Source organism: Watersipora subatra, chromosome 1, assembly GCF_963576615.1.
Source record: "Watersipora subatra chromosome 1, tzWatSuba1.1, whole genome shotgun sequence".
NCBI lineage: Eukaryota > Metazoa > Bryozoa > Gymnolaemata > Cheilostomatida > Watersiporidae > Watersipora > Watersipora subatra.
This window is the reverse complement of record NC_088708.1, coordinates 73,209,967-73,236,707: the sequence shown is the minus strand read 5'-3', so window position 1 is coordinate 73,236,707 and position 26,741 is coordinate 73,209,967. Positions and strand designations below refer to the sequence as shown.

The window sequence follows — 26,741 nt, the reverse complement described above, 5'->3', positions numbered from 1 at the left end:
AATAATTGGTAGCACAGCAAGACTTTCTATGTGATGCAATTTTGAAAAAAAACTTCTAGCACAAAAGAAGAGAAAATGCGTGTAATTGGAATAGCCTCAAAATACTTGGCAGCACATTTTCCATCATAACTGCAAAACCTTTGCCCACATACATAGAATTATCAAAACCACCTTAAAAATCAACTCTATGGTGCTGCAATCCAAGTTTTTGAAGAAAAAACCTAGACTTGGAGTTGGAAAACGGACTTCGATACGAACAAAAACAACGAGCGAATAATTGTTATCGATGTAATCGATTCATTACGAATACGGCTTTGTGGACACTTTCCCACTGATCACTTGCTATTATGGCTTCATAAAGATTAAGAATGTCAAATAGTCCCAGTTAAATAGAAGTGGCGTTCAAATAGAAGTGGCGTTCAAATAGAAGTGGCGTTCAATTAAAGGGCGACGCTCTATAGCGTCCCATTGTGGCGCTCAAATAGAGGTGGCATTCAAACAAAGGCCTCGTTCAAATACAGGTTTTACGATATTCATAATCGAAAGAACGATGTCTGCCTGGGCTAAAGGTTAAAATAAAAGATTGATTTCGACGAGACCCCAATTTGTGATGTTCAGATTGGTAAGCCGAGACTCTAAGATCTGCCCGAATCGATCGCCTTCAAATAATTCTAAGGAATTGTGCATATTCTCATTGTACATATTCTCTTCAATTTATTGGCACGTGTGACAATCCCTCACGCTGCACTGCAAAAATATTAGCATGTACTGTATAATAGAGATAACCCTTTATGTTGTTTTCTCTCCGGAATGAGGCTAGAAAAAAATATTATTTTTAAGGCTATAGGACTCTCGTTATTCAAATTTGACAAATTGTATAGATTAAATTATCTACGTTATATGGAATTTCTTACATAGTATGAAGCAAAATTTTTACATAAAATCTTTACGTTGAGAGGAATTTACGCTATAGAAGGTTTACGAACATGAAAACATAAATGCATTTGGCTTGAACTTCAAATTATTATGAACAGAGGTGTTTATATAAGTGTAGCAGTATAGTCAAGAGTTTGCGTGAAACCTTATCTGTTTGAATTAGCGTGAGAACGTTCTAGATGTGGCAATGACAATATTGCACAAAATACATGCATGCGTGCACACACAGGCTACACATGCACACACATACAGACCATACGCGTGCACACCCACGCATGTGCGTACCCACACGTCTGTCTTTGTAGGAGACAGATGCCTCCCGTGTTCTTTACCACACAGTATTACAACCTTCGAAGTAACAATGTAACAACAGTAACAATATAGTATATAACATGCGTTAAACTACATCAGCAAGTTAACCTGAAGTCTGGTAGACTGAGTTGGAGTTTCCTCAAAGCCTTCTTCCTGGAGACGTAAGCTGTGGCTGCCCCAGCTTCATACTAGAACAATAACATATCGTAAGCTAATTTACAACTCAAGTCAGTAAAGCCACTTTCCTCTATACTCACCAAACGACTGAGCAATTTCTACTGTTTAAAAAAGTGAACATTAATATAGCTACGCCAGCAACATTTCAGATATTGAACTTTGAATTTACCACTTTAAATATTACAGCAAGACTCACAATTCTATCTCGCTGTGTTAATGCTCCTCAACTAGATTGAAATACATTTTCTCAGCTTGAAAGGATAAAACGGACTTGAAAAAAATTGCTAAAACTAGATCAAAACAAAGTTTCCCAAACAGTTAAAAACCCAACTCACTTGTACATTACTTGTTATTCACTAAAAATAGCTGATTTATCGAGAGACAACTATAAAGTTGTACAACAGGTAAGTTTGAGGATGCTTAGAAGACCTGCAGGACACAAGAATGCTGAAGCACTATCAAATGTTACTACAAAAATCGTATTTTTATTCCACAAGTGTCAATAATATAGCTATTAACTATCCAGCTCCTTACCTTTCTTTTGATGCGTCCCATTTTCTATTACAGTGTGTGAATAAAAATTATCAAGGCCTAGAAAATTAAAACATGTGTTTCACTGCGTATTGGATGCCATGTGGTAAGACTGTCACTAGTATCCTGCTAATAAATCGATTCGCTCCATAAATCCGTTTCTGTGCCGTGATACTTTATTCGATTTTTAGGTTCGAGCTAAAGCGGTAATTTGCGTCTACCTAAGCGTGTGTGATGTTTCCATGAACTTTGCAAAGACGTCTTAAGAAGTTTCTCCTGAGTAAAATACTATTTTGTAAAAAGAGGAGAATGTTCACCAAGCATGGACGAAACGTGAAACAACGGCTGTGACAACCTCCGTAACAAGATCAAGATTATTTGAAAATGCAGCAAGACGACGTAAGTTTTAGTTTAATAGTTTCAGACCACTACGTTGTATCATGAATACGCATGTGACTAACAAGAGAATAAGAATGTTCAGTTGCTATTAAATTAACAAAAATGGTTTGCTATATAAAGCATGCAAAGAACTCAATCGCTGAGTTATTAGAATGTTACGCCACATTATTCTAGTGTCTTTTTGCTAATCATATGACAGTTTTGCTTTTTCAAAATATAGGAGTAATATTTTAATGGGTCAAATAACAATTGCAGTTAATAACCTGGTGTCATAAGGTTAACCCAGAAAGTCTTGTGCTGACTCAGAAAAAAAAATCAATTGAATTACAGTGTAAACACAAACTTTGTCTGGTCTCTGGCCATGTTTTAAGCCCTCTCAATTGTATCGTAATACTCATATCATGCAATGCTAATAAACCATTCTGATAGATTGCGTAATTGTTTTTGTCAAGAATTGATAATTTGAGCTACCATAAAACCTGTATTTGAACACCACCCTTAATTAATCGCCACTTCTATTTGACCGCCACTATTTGACATTGTTGATCTTTATGAACCCATAATAGCAAGTGATCAGTAGAAAAGTGTCCACAAGACCATACTAATGATGACTCAATTTTATCAATAACAATTAATTCGTTCGATGTTTCTGTTTGTATCAGAGTACATTTTCCAACTCCAAATCTTTACGGTTTTTTTTATTTAAAACTTTGAATGAAACACCACAGAAATAATTGGTGACTGTATCAGGCTAATAGTAGTTCCTTGTTTAACGCGGTCTTAATACTTCGGTGTATGTGAAAAAGGTTTTAACCTTTACGATGGTATTTGTGCTACTATGTATTTTGAGGCTAAAATTTTGAGGCTGTTTTGATCACGTGCGATTTTTCTTTATTTTTGAAAATTCAAATTGGCATCGCGTCGATGTTTTGCTCTGCTATAAAATTGTTTGCCCGCTAATAACGACTAGCTTAGCTGTGCAGGAGAGGAGTTGAGGTCAGTGTTATATAAACGTGCGTACTCACATGTGGTTGAAGCAAAGAAGAAAGCTCTCTCAATCTCCCGGCGCTTTTATACTAACCTTGACTTCCCGTAACCTCTCGTACCTTCCCGTAACCTCTCGTAACTACCTGTAACTACCATGACCTCGGGCATTAGTGTAGCCCGCGGCCCACCAACTCGATTATACAACATGCCCTTTTTCTTTTTTGTATGGGCCACTAACCTTCCAGGAATACATTGGAACTCATTCACCGACTCACCTTGCTGGTGAAGTTTACCTTACACTTTAACCCAGGTCTTCCTCCATCGACACCTCCTGCGTACCATCACTCTCGAGCAGCCCGGGGCTGCTGTCGTACTCGGCCGCACTACTCTCCTGATCTCCTCCACCTCCTTCACCACCTCCGTGACCTCCGTCACCCCCACCGTGACCTCCGTCACCCCCACCGTGACCTCCGTCACCACCACCGTGACCTCCGTCACCACCACCGTGACCTCCGTCACCACCACCGTGACCTCTGTCACCAACAACACTGCCTCCACCACTACCACCACTACTCTCAACTGGCTCGGAAACTGGTAGTTGGGCCGATAACGACTCCTCAACCTCAGATTCCGCCCCTTCCGTCATGACCACGCTCTCCCCAGTGGAGACGGGCCCAACAGGCATCCTGTGGGAAGTCTCCCCCTGGGCCGTAATCGGCTGCTCAGGGGGTGGCGCCACAGAGCTGGGAATTGGTATAGGCCCAGACCTATTCACCTCGGCCTGACCCTCCTTCGGTGCAAGCCTACTACCCGCAATCCTCCTCTGAACTTCGGCCAACTGCTCAATGGCCGCCCTGAATGCCTCTGCATTCTCAAACTCACTGACCGCTGCCCTGCGCTCGGCAGCCAGTCTGACCAACTCTGTCTCGAACTTCCTACGTACCTCTGCCTCCTCTCGCTCAATACTAGCGATCCTCTTCCGGCAACCTTCCATGTCCATCATCCCATCACTGGTCACGTCTGCTAAAAAAGAGCTCACCTTCCCCATAATGGGTACTGGTGCAGCAACTTGCCTAGCACCGCCACTCACCTCAGCATAACTCCTCACCTTCCTCTGAGGCGCTGGTATTTCCTCACTGCCCTTCCTTTTCCCTGTCTCCGTGCTCACTGGACCACCTGTACCTCGACGGGGGCATCCACTAACAGCGTGCCCGGTCTCCCCACACCACTGGCAGATGGGTACCTTGCAGTCCTTCTGCCAGTGTCCACTTCTCCCGCACCTCCTGCAAGCATTACCAGGGCAATTTACCGCCACGTGATCTCGCTTAACTCTACAGATCATGCACCAAATCTTACCGCTACTGCCATATACCACAGGCTTCTTAGCCTCACTACCGTCCTTCCTCTCCCCCACTCTCTCCTCACTGCGATCCTTCTCCGGTCGTCCGCCACCACTAGCCTCGCCACCTGAACTGCTTTCCATTTGCGATTGTAGTTTTGATGAGATTTCTTTACAACAATCTGCAACATGGCAACCATCTTTTAACAACGGTTAATAGTAAAAACTATCTTTATCTAGCCGGGGTTTACTGACCCGACCACTCCTTGTAACTGTGCTTTTGGCTATTGCCCCTTCTCTAGTACCCTGCGAGGTTCGGGTATCTCGACTACTCACATCGGGATCCCCACTGGCTAGGCCACTTCCAACCGTGGCACCGGGTGGTTCCTCCGATTCATCATTTAAACCACCTATTCTCTCCCCGCCTACACCAGGCCTAGGCTGGTTGTCTACCCAGTACTGCGTTTCACCTTCCTCACTATCCTCAAACAACCCACAGAAATCATTAGGGATGTTATGGTTAGCACCCTGACTACCGGTGTTAGTATCGTTAGAGGAGCCCCAGGAGAGATTGTTATTAAGAGGAAAAAGATGTTTCCTATTTCTCCTGATCTCACCCGAACCAACACGTATCCAATAACTCTCAATAGTGGCACTAACCTACTTCTACCTCTCATAATAGGGCGTCTATCGCCACCTTCACCTTCATAACCTCTTCTCTCAACAGCACTCTCTATACATAAATTCATCTCTATGAATCTCTCCCATGACCCATCACCGTGCTCTCCAAACACCAGCTTCGGAAACCCACTCTCCATCTCTACCCGACACAATATCTCCCTCGCCACAAATTCACTCTACCCCTCTCGTATAAAATTAGTGTAACTCCCACCTCCGAATATGTAATAAATAATTACACCTCACCAACACCTCACAACACTACCCTACCTCACGTTACCTCACCTGCACGCCCGTGAAAGGGTCTATTCAACCGTTTTAACTTACCCCGCAACCAGAAAAATTATCGCTAATGATAACAAAAAAAAAAAATCAGAGCTTCGTCAACTGCGCCATGTTATATAAACGTGCGTACTCACATGTGGTTGAAGCAAAGAAGAAAGCTCTCTCAATCTCCCGGCGCCTTTATACTAACCTTGACTTCCCGTACCTTCCCGTAACCTCTCGTACCTTCCCGTAACCTCTCGTAACTACCTGTAACTACCATGACCTCGGGCATTAGTGTAGCCCGCGGCCCACCAACTCGATTATACAACAGTCAGAAGAGACTGTGGAAGGTATTGAACAGCCAGAAAAATATGAAATGTTTCCAAACGAAATTTAGAATTCTTCAAATTTAGAATTAAATAAAATACTTGAAAGATCCAACAAATTGCTATGCAGGCTATAAGATCTTCGTAGGTTAATCGCAAGCATTGGATATCAACTGGTATAGACAAGTATCATCTTCTACATGCATATTTATTTAGAGATCTACGACAAGTTAGAGGTAAGTTAGCAAATTTCTTGTACCCAGAAGGGTTAATGTCACTCTGCCCAAAGGCGAGTGCAAAATATAGACGACATTAATTTCTCACATAAAAGGGTTCAATTTATCTTCTCAGTATTCTGATGAGGTGTTCGAAAAATACAACGCCACCCTTTATTTGTATGTCAACTTTAATAAAGCGCCACCCTAGGGAATGGGTGAAAAATAGAGTGTCATGGCGTTCAAATAAAGGTTTTACGGTACTTTTTGATTCCATCTTTATAGTACAGTAGATTCCATACATGCCCTGTAATTTGTCTCAAAATGTGTGTCTTATGTTGGAAAGTTTCATGTTAGAGCAAATATTTACATGAGAATGTACGCAATTCATTTACCGTAAAACCTTTATTTGAACACCATGGCACTCTATTTTTCAACTCTTCTCCCATAATGGTGTTTTATTAGAAGTGATGTTCAAATAGAAGGTGGGGTTGTATTTTCCAAATAGCTCATCAGAATTTTGGGAACATAAATTCAACCCTTTTATGGGCAAGACAATGCTAATGTGCCTATATTTTTCACTCTTCTATGGGTCAAGCGAAATTAATGCCGCCGGCATCGGAATTTTTGCTAAATAATTTTTTGAAGTATGTCGAAGTATCAGACCAAATTAAACAAGGAACTACTTTGATTAAAACGTATTAGCCGGATATAGTTATTAATTATTTCCATAGTGTTACTCTCCAAGTTTTAAAGAAAAAACTGTTAAGCTATGGAGTTACAAAACAGACTTCGCTACTTCAAATGGCTGCTATTACGTCGTACAGTGTTCTTAAAGACTATTTTCATCATTAATCAAAACTCTTCAAAGTCTTCAGGTCAGATTGCGAACTACATTATGGACGAATCTGAAGATATTGGATTGGATTGGACAACCTCGGTGACTTTGAATCAGAGTTTAGTTCTGATGATTGGGATGATCAATTTTTCTCACGCACATCGTCACTAAAACCATGTAACCATTACAGCAACAACAAAAGAATTAATTGTTATTGATGTAACCGAGTCATTATTAGTACAATTTGTAGTCACTTTTCAACTGATCTTTTTATATTATGGATTTGTAAAGATCAAAGAATGTCAAAGTGGCGGTCAAATGTAGGTAGTCTTCAATTAAAAGGTGGCGCTGTATTTTTCAACCCTTTTTCTATAGTGGCATTCTAGTAAAGGTGCCGGTTAAATAAAGGTGGTGTTCAAATAAAGGTTTTAATGTATATTGCCATATTCTGATGCACATTAAACCATAACTGTCACGTACAAGTTTTATTGTATTTGCTAGGTAAATCAGCCACGCTGATTCCGATTTTGTAATCAAAATAAAGATTGGTCTACTAACCTTCGAAGTCATTTAGGCTTTTTTAAAGCGTTTCAATATCCGTTTCGAAAACAACAAATCGGCATTACAAGGTCTGCCCACAAATATGTGACGAAACCTAGCTTTTTCAGGAACGGAAGATAGGAATGTTTAGACTGATTTAAAATAATAGAGATGGGTGTATTAAAATCCATTAATATCTAAATTCAGCCTTAAAAATAATCTCAGCCTTTTCTCAAAGGTAGATAAGCTATTTAACATTGCATATTTAAAAAAGAGAGATAACAACGCTAGCTTGTAATAAAACCGCACTCTTTGAGCTCATTCTTCTTGGCGTTCAGCCTATTTAAACATCATGTAACAAGCTACGAGCAATTTTAAATAGTTTATATATACCTTTCCGAAAAGACAGATTATTTTTAAGGCTGAATTTAGATATTAATGGATATTAAAACACCCATCTCTATTATTCTAAATCGGTCTAAACATCCCTCCGTAACATCTGTTCCTAAAAAGCTAGGTTACATCACGTATTTATGGGCGGAGCTTGTTGTGCCGATTGTGTTGTTTTACCGATATTAAAACGCTGTAAAAATGCCTTCATAACTCTGAGAATTAGTGGACTAATCTTTATTTTGAGTACAAAATCGGAATCAGCGTGTCTGATTTACCTAGTAAATACGATAAAAGTTCTACGTGACAGTTATGGTTTAAGTATCGCTACATCTTTATAACCTGAATTTAAAACAGTCATAGTAAATCAACAAAGGGAGGTGTTCGGTCTGCTTATGCAGATATTTCGTTACAAACCTTACTCTTGTTATTGTAGGTTATCTGGGGAGTCATCAACAAGTCCTTCTGCTCATTCAAAGTCAAGTAAGTCTTCATTCAACAGCTCGTGACAGCTTGACCCAGTTCTTACTGCCGTAGGTTACACCGGCTCTGTCTTGTCAGGTGTATATTCAAATTGTATGATACACAAGCCCTGTCTTGTTAGGTGTAGATTTATACTGTAGGTTACACAAGCTCTGTATTGTTAGGTGTATATTTATACTGTAGGTTACACCTGCTCTGTCTCGTTAGTTGTATATTTATACTGTAGGTTACACCAGCTCTGTCTTGTTACGTGTATGTTTGTACTGTATATTACACAATCTTTGTCATGCTTCATATCTATATATATATTTCTCAAAGTATGTTCTATGTCTATACGTCGTATGTCTGTCTGCTCTCCGGCTATAGCTATTATTAGAATAGCTTAGCTGGGCACCAATGCTGATGCAATGTCATTGCCTACTGGCATTTGAAGCTTACTAACTAGGTTAGTGGAATTTTCCATTGGCAATGTGCCAGGCCACTTGGCAATGGCCTGCCACTTGCTGGAGAGTTGCCTGCCAGCAAGTGTTGAGCAAATCTCATCACTTCTCATTGTTTATAAATTGATTTTTAATACTCGCGCAACGCCGGGAGGCACAGCTAAAGCCTGGTTCCCATATCGATTGCGAGACTTCGACGGTAACATGCGCAGCAAAACGCTTGCGGCTAGGCTCGGCGGGATATGTTCACATAAAGCCACATCGTTAATAATATCGTAAACATAATTGCGTAATCAAATAAAATGCTCGCTCGCCATGCCGTTCCTATAATGGTGACCTTTACCCGTACAGTGCATTTCGGGAATGTTTTGCCTGCGGCCGTTTGCGAAATTTGAACAGCGCTAAACTATTGCGATGCCTCCGGCAACCACCGGCGGTCCTCGGCGCATACGTTCCCATTTCATCGCTAATAGCCTGCGGTGTGTTGCCGGTGCTTTGCGACGTATATGGGAACCAGGCTTAAGAATGGTATATTACTGCATAGATATAGGAAGGAAGTCATGACTCCTATTCGGAAAGTTCATCAATAGACCATATCAATTTTTGGACTGCAGTGGCACTCATAGCAGGGCGTTAAACCTAGGTATTTGTAATGCTTGCTGGCTGATAAAAAACAATTTATTACTCTGAATTAGGCCAGTGTTTTCTACCACTGGTATTGTTTGTATGCATATAAAGCGCTTGCTTCTTTTTTTTCACTCAGAACTGAAACACAGAAGTTCTGCAGGAATGAGTACAACCTGTCAGGTCTCTGTAACAGGGCAGCCTGTCCTCTAGCCAACAGTCAGTATGCTACAGTCAGGGAGGTGAAAGGTCTGTATGATTAGGACACCATTTTATTATAAGTTTCGGGTATCTGGAAGTGTTGATTGCCTTGATTTGTCTCTTCATTGAAGACACTCAAAAATTATTTGCATCACAGAAATTGTATGTATTATTTTTTCTGGCTTGTGTAAAGTTTGTCAGTTGTTGATGCACGTTATCTATTCCTTGGAATTATCACTCTATGGCCCGAATGCCAGAGCTGGGTCCAAATCACTGTATTTATTTCAAAAAAATCAAATCGGCTACAGACGACTTGATTAAAACCAAATCACCTGTTCGTATCGGATGGTACGTAACGAATTAAATCGCTCGCCTGACGGGCATAATTCAAATCCTTAATCACTCCATAAGGATTTAAAAATATTTGACAAAATATTAGGTTTAGAAACATCTAAGAACCAAAGCAGATGTTCAACAAGATAGGGTAGAATGCTGTAGGTTTTATTTTCTCTTCATCAGTTGATTGAACAATAATGTTGTATTTTACTGCATACAGGTAAAATAAAATGAAGTACATGTAGTAAGAAGTAATAAGCATTCAAATCGCCTATTCCAGTTTAAACACAGCTCTGCTGAATGCTATCATAAAGTGCCTGTAAACTACCATATTATTGTTGCAACAAGTACCACAAGTTGACCTGTGATTCTGTGTAGGTGTTTCCTATCTCTATATGAAAACCGTCGAAAGAGCTGCCTTCCCAAACAGATTATGGGAGAAGGTGAAGCTGTCTAAGAATTTAGAGAAAGCGATGAAGCAGATAGACGAGCATCTTATATATTGGCCCAAGTGAGTGATATTTGCTTTAGAAGTATCAATGCTTATAGAATCACCATTTCTCTGAGTGAACTCTTTGTGTGTGGGGGAGGCTGCAGCGATTTTTATGTTTTGGTGACTTGAGGACAGCTATGCTCCGTTAGTCAAAAGAGGTATTACAGCGGCAAAGTCTGTCTGTTTTACCTTACTTACCTTAATCAAAGGTTATTTCCTCGTGAAGCAAATTATAATTGCCCAGCAGGTTTGAGCCAAAGTGAGTTGCACTGCTGGTTAATGATAAACACCAAGGTGTTCTTCTTGTAGTTATATAACAAACTATCTACCCGATTAACTAAAGTTAAATGCTTTGGGCCATGTGAATTTTTGTTATCCAAGGCTTTAAAAAATTGTTGTAAAATAATATAGTAATTGTCACAATAAGTTTATCACTACTATAATTATGTGTGTGCTGTCAACCCATCTAATTCTCCAGGCACTCTCTGTTGAGGTGTTTGACTCTGTTGCCCGTCATCATCTCTAAAGCCTGGTTCCCATATACGTAGCAAAGCACCGGCGGTAATATCGCGCAGCAAAACTCTTGAGGTGCTCGGCGCAGTTTAATGTTCACATAAAAGCCACATCGTTAATAATATCGAAAACATAATTGCGTAATCAAATAAAATTTTCGGTCGCCATGCCGTTCCTATAATGGTGACCTTTACCCTTATAGTGCATTTCGGGAATGTTTTGCCTGCGGCCGTTTGTGAAATTTGAACATGCGCAAACTCTTGCGTTGACCGCCGGCATCCACCGGCGGTGCACTGCGATCAGCGGCGTGTAGGTTCCCATTTTACCGCAATAGCCTGTGGTGCTGTCGCCGGTGCTTTGCGGCGTATATGGGAACCGGGCTTTAGTAAGACCAATACTGTATTCATTGTGCAATAGCTCCAAAGTCAGCATTGTGCAATAGCTCCAAAGTCAGCATTGTGCAATAGCTCCAAAGTCAGCATTGTGCAATAGCCCCAAAGTCAGCATTGTGCAATAGCTCCAAAGTCAGCATTGTGCAATAGCCCCAAAGTCGGCATCGTGCAATAGCCCCAAAGTCAGCATTGTACAATAGCTCCAAAATCAGCATAGTTTAATAATAGTTAAAGGTTGACTTGCAACAAAATTCACATTACAGTTATTTGGTATCAAAAGATTCACCATGTCTTACTCTGTTGTGTTGGAGGTGCCAAATATGTGGAAATGCGATTACAAGCTCTTAAAAGCTCAAAAACAAAAAGCCGCCGTAGATTGGAATCTGTTTATTTATCTGACATAGTCATTACAGTTTGGTTATTGTTTTGTCGCGTGATGTTCTCACGTGAATTGAAAGGCCAATAAAAAGCTCAATATGAAACTTATCGTAACACTAGTTTATGACAAACACTTCGGGTTTTACCGAAGACCCCATATCACATATAGATGCTCGCTACTTTGCCATTTTGGCTTGATCTAATCATCAAGTCATAATCTGATCATGTGACCCAATACTTCGCAAATAATTTTTGCAGCACTTTTCGATTACCACAGGTGACCAACAGGCTCATCATGATTATCAAACAATGATATGTACTCCTTCGAAGTAAAGTTAAAAAATTAAATGAATTTTTACGGCAAGTTATAAGATATCAGTGCTAAAAGTGACATCATTACAATAGCGATAAAACAGACGCGTAAGAACAATAGACATGGTTATATTGAATGCGTGAAGTATATTTGTGAAAATATTTCGACAAATAAGGTTGCATGAAAGTGTAAACAGAAACCATCTCCCACAGCTACATCACATTTGAGCCGTTTTGGAAAGAAAATCCAAATTACGGTGGTCTCGTGGGGCTGCGATTAACTGTTCGTTTTTTAGCTTTTAAGAGCTTGTAATCACATTCCCACATATTTTGCACCTACAACACAACAGAGTAAGACATGGTTAATCTTTTGATATCAAATAACTGTAATGTGAATTTTGTTGCAAGTCAACCTTTAAATTTCGTGTTGTTTATCAAATTTTTTTATATGCTACCAAAATGGCCCATACAAATACAAGCTCTCAAAGTATAACAACAGCCTAATTTCTCTGTATGTATGGGATGAGGTACTACAGAGTCAGCAATGTAAACATCTAGTCATTAGTATTTCAATAGTTCATCACACGAAGGGCAGCGTCAGGCAGGTCTATATTTGCCTACAAGTCTGAGCGCGTTATTAATGCGTGAAGTTGCTAAAACTCTTGCAGCAGCCGCATATAATCTCATCTATTGATCGCGTTTGTTCCAGAGCATTCAGTTTGAGGTGAACCACTTCAACTATCTTTAGCTACCTTTAGCTACGAGTTTTCAAGTAGCTGCTTTCATCATGTGAGATTCGTAAGTGGCCTGTAACGGACAGCCAGTCTATAAGTAGCATGTACATAGACTGGCTGTAGTATGTACATGCCATATAGCTCCCTACTTCCTAGCTAATTCACTGGAGAATTGAGGTGAAAGACCCTGCTATTCTGCTAGCCTCTATTTGCAGGTACATTATCCACAAGAGTAAACAACGCCTCCTACGTATCAGCCAATACTTGGTGAGAATGAGAAAGCTCGTCCTCAAAAGACAGTAAGTCTTTAAGCTCTCACACGCTTAGCGTTACAGACATTGACCTTGACAGTGTGACAGGTTAACTGTCGAAGACAGAGGCGGAGTAAATAGTGTGGTCCAATAAATAGGGCAAGGTTTGAAGCCACTCGCTTTTTCCCCTTGAAAAATAAACCTAGAACTTTGATGTTGGTAAAGTTGTGGCTGTAACATCCCTAGCAGAAATATACAATCAAACAATAAATTATGCATTTAGTTGAAGCTTTCAATGCTGTTGCCAAACATTTTTTTACTGGTAAGCCCAAATATTTTGCCTATTTTACCATAATGACTTCAACATACATTGCACACACTGTTCATTACTGGTGACAAACACTTATATACAGTTAAATTATTGGTGACAATAACTTATATACAGTTAAATTATTGGCGACAATAACTTATATACAGTTAAATTATTGGTGACAATAACTTATATACAGTTAAATTATTGGTGACAAACACTTATATACAGTTAAATTATTGGTGACAATAACTTATATACAATTAAATTATTGGTGACAATAACTTATATACAGTTAAATTATTGGTGACAATAACTTATATACAGTTAAATTATTGGTGACAAACACTTATATACAGTTAAATTATTGGTGACAATAACTTATATACAGTTAAATTATTGGTGACAAACACTTATATACAGTTAAATTATTGGTGACAATAACTTATATACAGTTAAATTATTGGTGACAAACACTTATATACAGTTAAATTATTGGTGACAATAACTTATATACAGTTAAATTATTGGCGACAATAACTTATATACAGTTAAATTATTGGTGACAATAACTTATATACAGTTAAATTATTGGCAACAATAACTTATATACAGTTAAATTATTGGCGACAATAACTTATATACAGTTAACTTATTGGTGACGCAAGACTTTACAAAAAGGCCATTGGCTTGTTACTTTTCTTGTCTAGTCTAAGGGACAAAAGCTAAGAGTAGGTAGTTGTCTTTTCATATTACATACTCTGAATATTGCAAACTGAGCAGTTATTAGTGACAGACAACATCATTTTGTTTTGACAGAATAATTTTTTTATTAGTTGGCATACAAAAACTCTCACTTAGCTTTTAAAGAACTTATTTAAATAGCCTAATATTCTACATGAAATCTTATCACTAATTATGGGTTATCATTTAGCTAAATCCTTTAAAAGCGCACTGGTAAGGAATATGAGCAACACTATATCATTTTTGTAACAGCTTGAAACTCAGCTAAGTTTTATTAGTAGTCAAATGTTTGTATAGTTTGTACTAAACTTATTTGTACAGTATACGGTATTACAAAATCAGCACATCTAAAATCGCAGGCACTTTAAAAATATAAAAACACTTATATATTTTTTTTCATGTGATGTCTTGCATAGTCAGCAATTGAAATGGGTGATCAACAATTCAGCGATCTAGTGGACAAAAGGTAAACTTAGAAGGGCCAATACAGTAGATGCTCCTACAACGAAAATAATTTATTCCGAGTACATTTATGTTATAGAGATTTTATGTTATATAAGCCATAAAATACATGTATATTGCCTAATCCGTTCTATGACCTTCCTAAACAGACTCCTTTAGTCCTTCAAAAAGGAAAAAACTTCACTTTTTGTTTTAATAAGTGTATAGTAACTGGTATTATTGGTTTGTATCGATAACCTTCCATCGGCTCTACATTATAATGCATTTCTTGCGGAATACAAATCAAAAACTTTACGTAAATTCTTTACGTTGAATGGAATTTACGTAAAAGGTTTACGTTAATAATAGAATAAATATAGATAGATATAAACTGTATTGACACCGGTCAATGCTATTTAGAGCAAATAAGACCGTGAGACAAAAAGCAAAAAATAGTAAACTGAAGTGAATTAGGTGTACTGAAAGAGAAAGCTTTTTTGCATAACACTGTTCTGCAATGTAAATTGGCAAGATGTCCGTGTCTAGTATAAGGTGTTGTGGCTTTTTTGGGGAGGTAGCAATGTAGTGGATAGTCAGGCAGATTGGAGATAAGATTAGAGTACTTTAACATCAAATATTTAAAAAGACATTCAGCTCCTCAGCATTAAGGGCAATTAAACGCTGGTCATAACTGTACATATCAGGTAGCAAAACCTCAGCATTAAGGGCAATTAAACGCTGGTCATAACTGTACATATCAGGTAGCAAAACCTCAGCATTAAGGGCAATTAAACGCTGGTCATAACTGTACATATCAGGTAGCAAAACCCTGAAGCATAATTTTTGAAATCGTTCTAATTTTTATTTATCAGTTTTTGATACAAAGGGATATCAGCTTGGAGCAGCGTAAGACAAAATAGACAATATACAATTATGGCAAAAGACTGATAGGCCTTTTTGTTTTACACCTTTTTTTTAGCTGAGTTAGAGTATGAGTTGATGGTCTAGTTTAACTATGGCCAAATGGCAGATGTAAATCCGGATCTTTGTGGTTTTTTTTGTGGATCTTTCAAGATGGCTGCCAAAAAACTTTTTGAAGTATTTTTTTAATTCGATTTGAAAAAAATATTTATGTAAACTTAGAATTTTTGTAAATTCATTGTTTTCAGCAAAGAAGTTTGTGAAAAACAATCGCATAACGCGTCTCACAAATACAGGCAAACTCGGATAACTCAAACTTCACGGGACCGAACGAAAGTGTTCGAGTTATCAGACTGTATAAGTTATCAGAGCACTGTCACAAGTCCATGTATTTATTAGTAGATGAATGTACATATACAAACTACAGTCAAACATGGATAACTCGAACTTCAAGGGACCGAGCAAAAGTGTTCGAATTATCAGAGCATTCAAGTTATCAGAGCACTGTCACAAGTCCATATATTACATATTTATTAGTAGATACATTTACATATACAAACTATAATATAAATCAAAAGCACAAATGGCTTGTTTCAAATTAAATGCTTCTAATGTAAAGTTTAAAACGTTTTCATGAAAAAGTATAGAGATTTTTCTATCACTTGAGATTGGTTTGTTGTTTGAGGTGATGTTATTGCCAGGACGTTTTTCAGATTGACATTGGCAAAACTTGATCGTTGTTGAAATGCTCAAAAGAAAAGACATTTTTTTCTTTTGGGGTTTTACCCACGATCAATTTTGCCGTTTTTTCTTGAAGTTTATGCAGATTACTTTACTTTACCTGGGATTCGTTAAGAGCAACATTCCGAGGCAGTTCAATTAGAAGTTTTACGAGGTTTTACGGTACATTCTATATCACTCACGCTTTTTTAATAGATACTTATTGAATGTACACACGTATTCTGTGTTTAGGTCAAACGATGAATAGTTTTTTGTAGCTCAGACAACGTATACGTTTAATTACAACATTTTTTAAGACGTTTTAAACATTCAACATTCCGACGTTGATTCAACACGGAATCAACGTCGGAAAACTATTCATCACGGGCTAGCCGAGTCACGCACTCAAGGATTTTCGCCACGCACATACAAAACAACATGCGATTTTTGTTTTGTATGTGCGTGGCGAAAATTCTTGCGCGCGTGACCCGGTTAGCCCGTGCTATTCATCGTATCGCTGTATAAATCAAATTTCACCAAACTTTTAGAAAAGTCGTTGACAAAATATTTTGCCGATGGTGGTAATAACGACGCTTATGAATTACGAAAAGATGAAGTTTACCTCTATGGCTTTGAATAAAGTGATTTTCTAAAGCGAAAACAACCGTTTCGGTAGCTGTTGGGCAAAAAAACAGTTCGAATTAACAGTGTTGAATTCGAGTTATCTATAGCAATTTATCATTACGTGGGAACGGACCAAAGGAAATGTTCGAATTAACCATTTTTTCGAGCTATCCGTGGACGAGTTATCCATGTTTGACTGTATATATAAATCAAATGCATAAATGGCTTGTTGCAAATTAAAAGGCTTCTACTGTTAAGTTGAAAAAAATTTCATCAGAAACTATAGAGACTTTTCTATCACTTGCACTTGGAGATTGGTTTGTAATTTTAGGCGATGTGATTGCCAGGGCGTTTTCTGATTAAAATTGGCAAAACTTGATCGCTGTTGAAATGCTCAGAAGAAAAGACATCGTTTTCTTTTGAGCGTTTTAACCAAGATCAAGTTTGCTGATTTTTCTTTAAGGTTGTTCGAAGGTTAGCTCATTTTCCCTTGCTTTCGGAGGGCCATCGCTAAGTGGATGTTTGGTAAAATTTGATTATTTGCAAACCTTTAGAAGAGTCGTTAACAAAAAATGTCACCGAAGATGGTAATAACGACGTCTAAGAACTACTAAAAGTTGAGGTTCATCTCTATGGCTTGGAATAAAGTGATATTCTAAAGCGATAACAACCGTCGCGGTAGCCGTTGGGCAAAAAACTGTTCGAGTTAACCAAATTGTGGTCAAGTTATCTAAAGCAATTTATCATTGCATGGGAACGGACCAAACAAATCCGTTCGAGTTAACCATGTGTTAGAGTTATCCGAGGGCAAGTTATCCGAGTTTGACTGTACTCATCTTCTCTGATCATCAATTTTTTTACTGATATCAGACATATTTATTACAGCACATTCATTTACTGATTTTTAGTCAAATGATGTATATTAATAAAAAAAAATTTAAATTTCATTTGACGCCTTGTTTTAAGATGTACACAAATAATTGCATTTATATTTATATATATATATATATATGGTGAAAAAGAAAAATGCACATCTTCAGCTCTTTGTGGATCTTTAATTTGTCAGATTTGGCTCTTAAAGGATCATGGCCAAAATCATTTGGCCATCTCTGGTCTAGTTTTTGAAATAATAAAGTCAACATGGCTTGAGAAGTGTAAATAATTGTCAATTTGTATGCCCAGAAGTTTGACACTGTCAGTTTATATTATGTTCACCTTGTTTATGGTGATAAAAGGGCTGCATACGGTTTTTCTGAGAGTAAAATTGATGGTTTGTGACTTGGCAGTATTTAGAGACACGGAGTTCTGTTTAATCAGGTTGTTAAAGTTGTGTCCTTTAGCAATATCAATTGAAATCAGTAACAGGAAAAGCCTTTGCGTCTTTTAAGGCTTTAAAGTTTAACATTCCAACATTGAGAGCTCGGAGGGTTACCAATATTCCTAGAATGTTCATATTATTTCCACTCTTTGCTTGTACTCAACCAGTCTCCTGTTAGTAGAGCAGGAGGGCATCAAAAAGCTGTCAAAAAAAGTGATTTATTCCTTTTGGAGGTGGGCTATGTGATAAGAGTGGCATCTAGATCAGAATTTTGAGCTGATTTCAAATATCTGGTTTCTACACCTCTCAGATTGTTCATTTTTGAGCAATTTAATTAATATATTATTTTAATTAAATAAATATCTGTAATGTTTCATGTGCTTCTACCAACAATGTAATAATGAAAATGGTATATAAATACTAAATAATTAGCAATAACCTAAGTTGGAATCAATTCTAATAACATTAAAATATTTATTCTTCAAATATTATAATGTTAGAATTGTATTATATAATATTATGTGTTCTCAGTTTGGTTGACATTGTGGCAGCTTTACAGTTTGTCCTTGTTATTCCGCAACTCATATATCATTACAGATCTGCAAAACAACATGAAAAGTATTTTTAAAGACTCAGACCATGTATATATAACATTTTAGTATACATATATTCATCATTAATGCTTATTCTGTTGAACCGTTTACTTTATTATGCAAGTGAAATCGCAATTAGTCAGTCTTTTATACGGTGTGACACATACATGAATTCTAATCAAACATGAAGTGCACCTTTGGTTACAATACCACTCAAATACTAACCTTCTAATTAACAGTCATCTGAGTCTTCTGCATTACTACTTTCATCTCCATCCTCTTTATTTCTATTGCTACAGCAGCTGCTTCTGCACATGTCCGTGCACTTGAGATCTGTATTGTTGCACTGACAGCAACGAGACTGGCACCCAGTTTTGCATCGACAAAACTTGTCCACGAGCACATCAGGAAGTGCTGGTTGTTGTGTTATCCATCTAGCTTTAAGCTCTCCATCTTCCATAAACCAACCATGTTGCTGGGGGATGGGACATTGATGATGATTTGCTTGGCTCTTCTCCATATCGCGGCCTGATAGGCAGCCTTAGATATATGGAGATTTAACTCATCTAGTGTGGGTGGTAGGTTTGGTTGTGATGTGCGAGACGATGAGCAGAAGATCTTATACCTTGCTTCATTGATGGAATTTGTCTCTTCACTATATAATCTGCATATGAATGTCTCAATAGATTATCTTATTGCACCATCAACTTCAAAATCTGTTTCCAATGATTTCAGTGTGTTACAGAATTCAAGATTGTTCTTTAGCAGCTTGAAGAAAGTTATCTTCCCGTTGGAATAGAATGCGCTTACACTGTCATATCCACTTAGAGCATGGAGCCCGAGCAGTGCTTTGCATCGTTCGGATGTGAGGACAGTAGACAGACAGCCTGTTTACATATCTCAACTGCTTCTTACCACAGCAGTAAATGAGTTTTTGTGATGGCAGCTCATTCACTAGAGATAGACAGCTTAGGAAAACATCTGTGTCCTGGCAGTTGACTAGAACTTTTGAGCTGGGTTTGTCTTCCATTATCTTTGCGATATGTGATAACATGCGCGTATTTGCTTCCTCTGGTCTGGTGTCAAACTATCTATTTGGTATACAGTGATTGATCCATCAAGGTCATAACTGATCATGTGGCATTCTTGAGAAAAAGCTGTTACAAGATCTAGTTTCTGCTTCACAGTTGACTTCCTCCATGTATCCTTTAAAAATTTCACTAAAGCAGGCTTGTTTGAGCCATCTGCTGAAAATTCAGAAGTTCGGACTAAACACAGCAACCTTCTGCCTTCCTTCCACACTTCTATGACTTCTCTCACCTCCTTTAATGCTGATATCAGGGTATGTGTCACAAACAACATCCACACGACATGTGTGATATACGTTTGCAATACTAACTATCCGTTGCAAAAGCTGACTTGCAACCATGCCAAAAGTTGGAGGAGCTTTAAGGGTCTGAATTTCGGCCATAGCATCAACCACAACAGCGTCAAAGACTGGTAGCTGATCCTGGTTAACATAGATTGATGGTTGATCATCAGCATCTTCCTCAACAGCAGCCATCAGAGCCGACTTAGCAGTCTTCAATATAGAGCCATCAGAGTTAGCCAGGGACCAGCTGATGTTGCCAAGAGAGAATGATAACACTTTTCTTAAATCCAAGTTACGCTGTTGGCTGATCACTAACAAATTTTCAAACAGTCTGTGCGAACACGCTAGGACTTTTTCTTTTGATTTTTTCTTAGCTGATGGTAATGTGTGGAAGGTTTTGAGCTTGTTTGACTTGATGGATGCATTGAAATCAATCTCTTGAGTGCTTAACCTCCTCTGGACAAATTCTGAAAGCTGTTTCTCTCCTATCACATTTGCCATTTCAAGATCCTGCTTCACTTCAATGGAGGCTTTTGCACCACTGATAATGAACCACTGGTTTGAAACGCAAACGGATTTATTCTTGCTGTTATGAGTCTTTCATGACTTCCCTCATTTCCTCATCAGCCTTCCATGCCTTTTCACGCATCTCATAACTTGCGGCATCCGAATCATCAAGCACTAGCATCTTCTTCATGTCTGTATGCACAGCTGTTCGTTCTGGGTGAAATAGAGTCCAGCATTGAGAGGCCGATGATTCCTGTTAAACCCTATGATTCTACCGTGAGACTTTGAGTCTCTTTTAACTGTTTGCTCAATAGATTGATCACAAGCGATAGAGCTGAATGGACCGTGATGTCGTGATTGATAAGTAAAATACCCCTTCTTCATAAGAGCCTCATACACCTTGCTATGCCATACTTTCAGATTAGTCATCTTTGCATAGTACAGCATGCCATATCTAGCGTAGTTTGTGTGGTCATATGCAAAAAACCAAGGAAGGATCATACATGTAATTTATCTGTAAATTTATGTCCAAATTGTAGGCTACAACAAGTCATGTAAACTGCAAAGAGTTAATTTTGCTGCTCACAAAATGTGCAGACAAAAATGAAAATGTTTTCTTTTTCTCCCACCAAAGTACCATCATCATGGAGTAATCATCATGAATTTGTAAAGCTATAAATATCTGATCTCACCTCTTCTGCTGTATCACATTCTTTCTGTCTCTTCTCATGTCTTTTCTCAGCTCTTTCCATAACGAGTTTGTTACAATACTTTTTATAACACGCATAATGACAAGAAGTCTGAACTCTCATCGAAGTTCTCAATGATTAGCACTTTTTGAGCAATTTCACATTGAATGCTCTCTTCTTCCAATATCAACCATCTGTTTGAATACTGTTTGGCTGTCTCATATTGAAGTTTAGTCACTCTGACTAGGGTTTCATTCACAGACTAATCAAGACAGTGAAACAAGCGGTCTTGCTGCATCCTTGGCATGGGTTAAGGAATGCTGGGAATTGACTCACTTAATCTCAAATAAAAGCATTTATCAATTTTTGAGATTATAAAATAGTTTTCTTTGTCTGATATGTAAGGTTTTCCAAGCAAACTTGGAGTTGCCCCCTCCCATTTCGAAAATGCTCTCTAGCTCAGAAATGTGCAAACACATAGGTGTAGAAACATTATAATTGAATTCAGCATAATTTTCTGACTATAAAACATCTTAGTTTGAGTAGCCCACCCTCCAAAGGAAAAGGCTGAAAGATAAGTTCATGTTCCTGCTCTACTATGTGTGTTTTAGAAAGAAACTTGTTCCTCTAGGAACGAAAGTTGAACGGCGGGAAACAAGACGAGAGGTAGAATATTAACATTGTTATTGGTGGCTGTACAAACAGATTATCAAATGGAATATTTTTTTAGTAGTTGAATACTGACAATGATGAGCTCTTTGTTATAGTCTGAATAGTTTAGGTTAAAATTCAAGGTTAAAACTCCGAAGTACCTGGTAATCTCTGGTGTCTGACTGTCTCTAAGCATCTGCTGAGACTTGACAACTGTTCTGTATATTCTTACAAGCATATTTTAAGCCAAGTCGGGTAAATTCATGTTGCGGCAGCAATATATTTACAGCAGCAATAACACATTAACTGATGGCTGTGGTGAAAATTATGGCTGTAAGACTGATATAATTGGTATTTTAAATTGTTCGGCAATTGTTGATTAATTAAACTATATGGATAAATCAATTTCGTTTTTTATAAATTGACATCACCTAAATAAACCATTTTGCAAATTAGATTTTCTGAAGAAGGTCATTGCCCTTTTAAATAAAGTCTCTACCTTCTCCTCTGGTTGAATACATGTTATTTTTCATACCACCATTTTAAGGATGTCTATTAGATTAAGCAACATTTTATATCACTGTAACTCAATTTTAAGGTTAGTTTTATTACAACTACATACTGGATGGAGTTTTCAATCTATAGATTATTTCAAAATAACTAGCTAATACTTGACATCGTACGCTTTACAGAGGGGGAGGGTTGGTGTAATCCGTCAAGTAGGGAAGCACAGTTGATTGGAATTTTGGTTACTACTTGGTCTTGGTAAAAATGTCAACTAGCGAGGCATGTAGCTAAGGCTAATATTCCTACAAATATGAATCCTTGCGTTTGCTGCTATGTCTTTGTTGATTAATTTACCGATGATATGATTTAGGCTAAAGCGCTGATTGCAGCCCGTTTGGACAACGCTATCGAAGGAGAGTTGCTGGAGCGATTAAAAAAGGGCACAGTAAGTGGAACCTCTTACAATAAAAGTACATTTCTATAATATTCTTGGAGCTTCGCAAAGATTTGTGTGTTTTAGGTTTACATGAAAGCGATAGTATATACTTTATTACGATGATTACAACTGAATAAAAAAACCTGTGTTTTATGTCTTCATCATATGTTCGAGCCATGGATTTATTTTGTGACAACCTGTTGCATAAGGACCTGCAAGAGATACTCAAGCATCTCAACATGCTGAAAGGTATTAATAGATGGGCGGTCATTATACTGCTGTACTTTCTGTTGTAGTATGGCGACATATACAACTTTCCACAGATGGCATTTGACAAAGCGCTAGAGAGAGAAGAAGTGGAATCTGAGGAAGAGGAAGGGCTTGAAGCTGATGAGAATGGAGAGAGTGAGACGGAAGAGGAGGTAGGAAGACCTTCCTTTGAGCTAGTCAACATTCTATGTCTTCACTTTGCTCAGTCTTGGTATAATATTTGACAAATCGCATTTTTACTCCGCTAAAACTTAAAATCGTAAAAAATTTGAACAACTGGTGTAATACCCTTCATCATTGTTTACCAAGTAGTAATTTCAAGTCAGTAGACAGCAAAGTTAAAAACTTGCTAGTTTTCATCTTTGTGTAGAAGTTTCCATATTTATTTATTTTGAAAGTTAAGGATACAATCTCTCAACATACATGTAAATAAAATCGTTTCAAATCTAATTTTTTTCATGAATAATGAGTAATAAACTGCTAGTTCAGATCAAGTGTTTGTATCACCTTGGTCACCCAAAAACTAAGTCTTTACAGCTTAATTAAGTCACATAGATAAATATGTAAACAGATATATATATATATATATATATATAGATATTGCAATAATAAGTGCGCTGTACCTACGTTTGTCACTCATTGTCATAGCTGTAGTCTGTCAATGTCATTAGAACTGTTCTCTAGCGGTCTTATTCAACATCTCTAACCTTCTCTATTCTTTGCTGTTGAATGTTTCCAAGCCAGGTTCACGCTTTATACAGCACGAATGTTTTAAACACATTTTAAATAAGGTTTTGTTAAAAGGATTGCATATTAATAATATTTATTATAGTCAGGAGGATGAGTAAAATTACCATTGTTCATTCAGTACTGCGTTGCTCTTGTTTGACAATGATACTCTAGTCTAGTGAAATAATGGTATAACTCATGCATGTCTAAACAACTGTAAAATGGCTGTGTTAAAAAGCTTTCCTTAATGATGTCAAGGTTTAATGACATTTAAAAACATATTGGATATTCAATAATATGAAATATGAAAGAGCTAAGATAACACTACGGGACGATCTAAAACCACTGCAAGCAAAAAAGGCATATTTAGAAATGTCAAGTTATTATTTAAAAAAACCTATCCTAAATCAAGGATAATTCTGAATGTTATCATTTATGGACTTTCATACTGGAGTAAACCTTGATTGTAAAATCCAATGAAAAAATAACTTGTAGAGAGTATATACATGGCTTTGTTAGCTCTTCCCTTGAAATAATAAATATGATTTATCATAGACTATTAATTTTCATCCATCATCTGATGGGCTTTTGGTAGCGTGTTAATCTATCATCTTACGTCTAAAATGATCGTCTTTGAATTTTAGCTTGAGGAAAGTGATGTTGAATATGTGATGGAGGATGAAATTGAAGAGGAGTTATCAGATCTTGAGGTCCGTATCCTTCCTACTTATTGCATGCAGCCAAACTATGGTTTTAAAAAGGGAATTATTCGAATTCCGAAACCATTTTTTTACTATGAGTATGTTATTAACTTTAGTTTTAAGATTTGAAAACTATGTGACTGTTCAAACACTTACATTAAAGTACTTCTTACATTATCGGCTCTCCTATATATTGAGAGAGCAGATAATGTACGGAGTATAGTGAACTTTTTGTAGACTATCAATAGAGAAGTCTGGGGAATATAGCAGTTTCATACTCCAACCTCATTTTACCGATTGTCATATAAAATGAAAGCGTAAAAATAGCTTGTGTGTTTTACTCAAATAAATGATGGAAAAAGACAATCACTATGCAAAACACATATTTCATACACCGCAACAAACACATGGATATATTGGTTGGATACTACAGATACCGAGTGTTAGCTGATGACTGATTGTGTCATTGAGTTTTTTATTGGTGTTCGGGGTGCTCAAGTTCTAAACTTTTGTTCAGGATTGAAAGCAGTCTTGAGGCATTCACTTTCCGAATTGTTTGTTTGGCATTGGAGGCAAATCTGAAATATTTGATTCGAACGCTGAATGTCTGAAATCTGGCTGACATGTTCAAAAAGTGGTTAGACTATTTGAAACGTTAGTTTTTATTAAACTATTTTGATGACAATAAAACCATTCCAATTGGCAATTTGGGTTAACACTTGGGAAAGCTGTTTTTAGATTGTGCTGCGTCTGTAAATCATGACTGTTATATTTGCCCATGTATGTGCAAGGCAATTACTAAACATATGCTAGCACAACTGTTATAAACAAAGCTTTCAATAATTATTTGTCACTTGCACTGTATGTTAAAAAACTTCTATTATTTTTATCGGGTTACTGAATTCATTTTAGAGAGGGAAATGACCGTTCAGTTTCACACCCATTCGTATAAATTTAATAGATTCTCCTAAATTTTGAAGAAGATATAGGTTTTTAGATATCTTATATACATTTATGAAGCATTTGCAGTTTTACCAAAACTGCTCTGCTAGAATACATAATGTATAAATGTTATTTGTCATTTTCATTAAAACTGGTTTGTGTTGATTCAAGGCACCGTTACATTTATGATGGATTATTTATTAGCAGGATATGGATATGAACATGCCTTCGGATGAGTCTGATGCTGAGCAACAGCCAGTAGAAAGCACAAGTAAACAGAAGAGAAACCGACCCAAAGTAAGCATCGAATATGAGATCGAGACAGAAGCAGCGAGCGCTAAACAACCTCTGACTAGTTGAAGATGTGCTGTACTAGTAATAGTAGTAATAAAGGAGAATGAGCATCAAATGGGAGAGAAGTCTTTTGTGTGGGACAACTGTATATTTAATATGATTTATATTCAAAATAAACACTCCAATATAAATCAAACTGTACTTATCTAGCAATATTAGTCATGTTGTATTAATATAGTCTTGACACAGCAATGGAACAACAGTGTGATACAGTGTGATGTAGTGTTCAATCATTTCGCAGAAGATGATGTAGCTGCTGCTGCTGCTGCTGCCGCCTTGCTTTTATTTCTGGATCTTATGTACAAATAGGCTAATGCTGCTGATCCCCATGTTGTGAGCACCCACTGCAACCAGATGGAAAGACCAAATTGCTAAATACTGCCCTCTGCATCACAGTAACATATGCGATGCATGCGTATTGCGATACAGTCTACTTAAATAATTTTCAGAAGCTTGTGATCGAAAGGAAACAAATTTTTGATACCTCGATTGAGGCTTACAATTCAAACATAGAAGTTTCATCTTGACTACAGCTTTAATAGCATTACTGCAGGCAAGTTGTGCCTACTTGATATGTGATAGTAAAAACCCCAGCATAGAGTAATCTAGCAACAACCCCAAACTAAGATTCTTGTGTAACTGCATAAAATTACCAACATGTATGCTTTTGTTCAAATAGACGCTTCAGCATTTGAGCAATTAAATTCGTCATACATTTGCACCTGCTTAGCAAATATATAGTATTTGCACAAAAATCTAATAATACTGATACTAAAATACCTAGCAAATATGACAAAAAACTGCTCGACTGATGTCTAGT

At 37.4% G+C, this 26,741-nt stretch overlaps 2 protein-coding genes across 4 annotated transcripts in view; one reads left to right on the top strand and one right to left on the bottom strand.

The window, feature by feature from the left end:
* Window positions 1-2,073, bottom strand: part of LOC137386018 (pescadillo homolog) — a 37,846-nt gene extending 35,773 nt beyond the window's left edge. For all 3 annotated transcript variants that reach the window (XM_068072665.1, XM_068072668.1, XM_068072666.1), the window contains exons 1-2: window positions 1,960-2,073; window positions 1,357-1,436 (exon numbers count right to left, since the gene is read on the bottom strand). In XM_068072665.1, coding sequence (XP_067928766.1) covers window positions 1,357-1,436; window positions 1,960-1,980 — 101 coding nt within the window. In that variant the 5' untranslated portion in view covers window positions 1,981-2,073. The remainder of the gene's footprint in view (window positions 1-1,356; window positions 1,437-1,959) is intronic.
* Window positions 2,074-2,243: 170 nt separating this feature from the next.
* Window positions 2,244-26,113, top strand: LOC137395660 (protein MAK16 homolog B-like). The gene is made up of 10 exons (XM_068082246.1): window positions 2,244-2,355; window positions 8,372-8,418; window positions 9,622-9,731; window positions 10,398-10,530; window positions 13,057-13,140; window positions 21,943-21,997; window positions 22,860-22,934; window positions 23,222-23,347; window positions 24,569-24,634; window positions 25,775-26,113. Exons 1-10 carry the CDS (start codon window positions 2,341-2,343, stop codon window positions 25,925-25,927), a joined length of 864 nt encoding a protein of 287 aa, XP_067938347.1. The 5' UTR covers window positions 2,244-2,340; the 3' UTR covers window positions 25,928-26,113.
* Window positions 26,114-26,741: the final 628 nt, after the last annotated feature.

Excerpts from the sequence above, each read along its gene's own strand:
- LOC137395660 (XM_068082246.1), top strand. Across the intron at positions 8,419-9,621 it reads TTCTGCTCATTCAAAGTCAA|AACTGAAACACAGAAGTTCT; the intron begins GTAAGTCTTCAT and ends TTTTTCACTCAG. Across the intron at positions 24,635-25,774 it reads AGGAGTTATCAGATCTTGAG|GATATGGATATGAACATGCC; the intron begins GTCCGTATCCTT and ends ATTTATTAGCAG.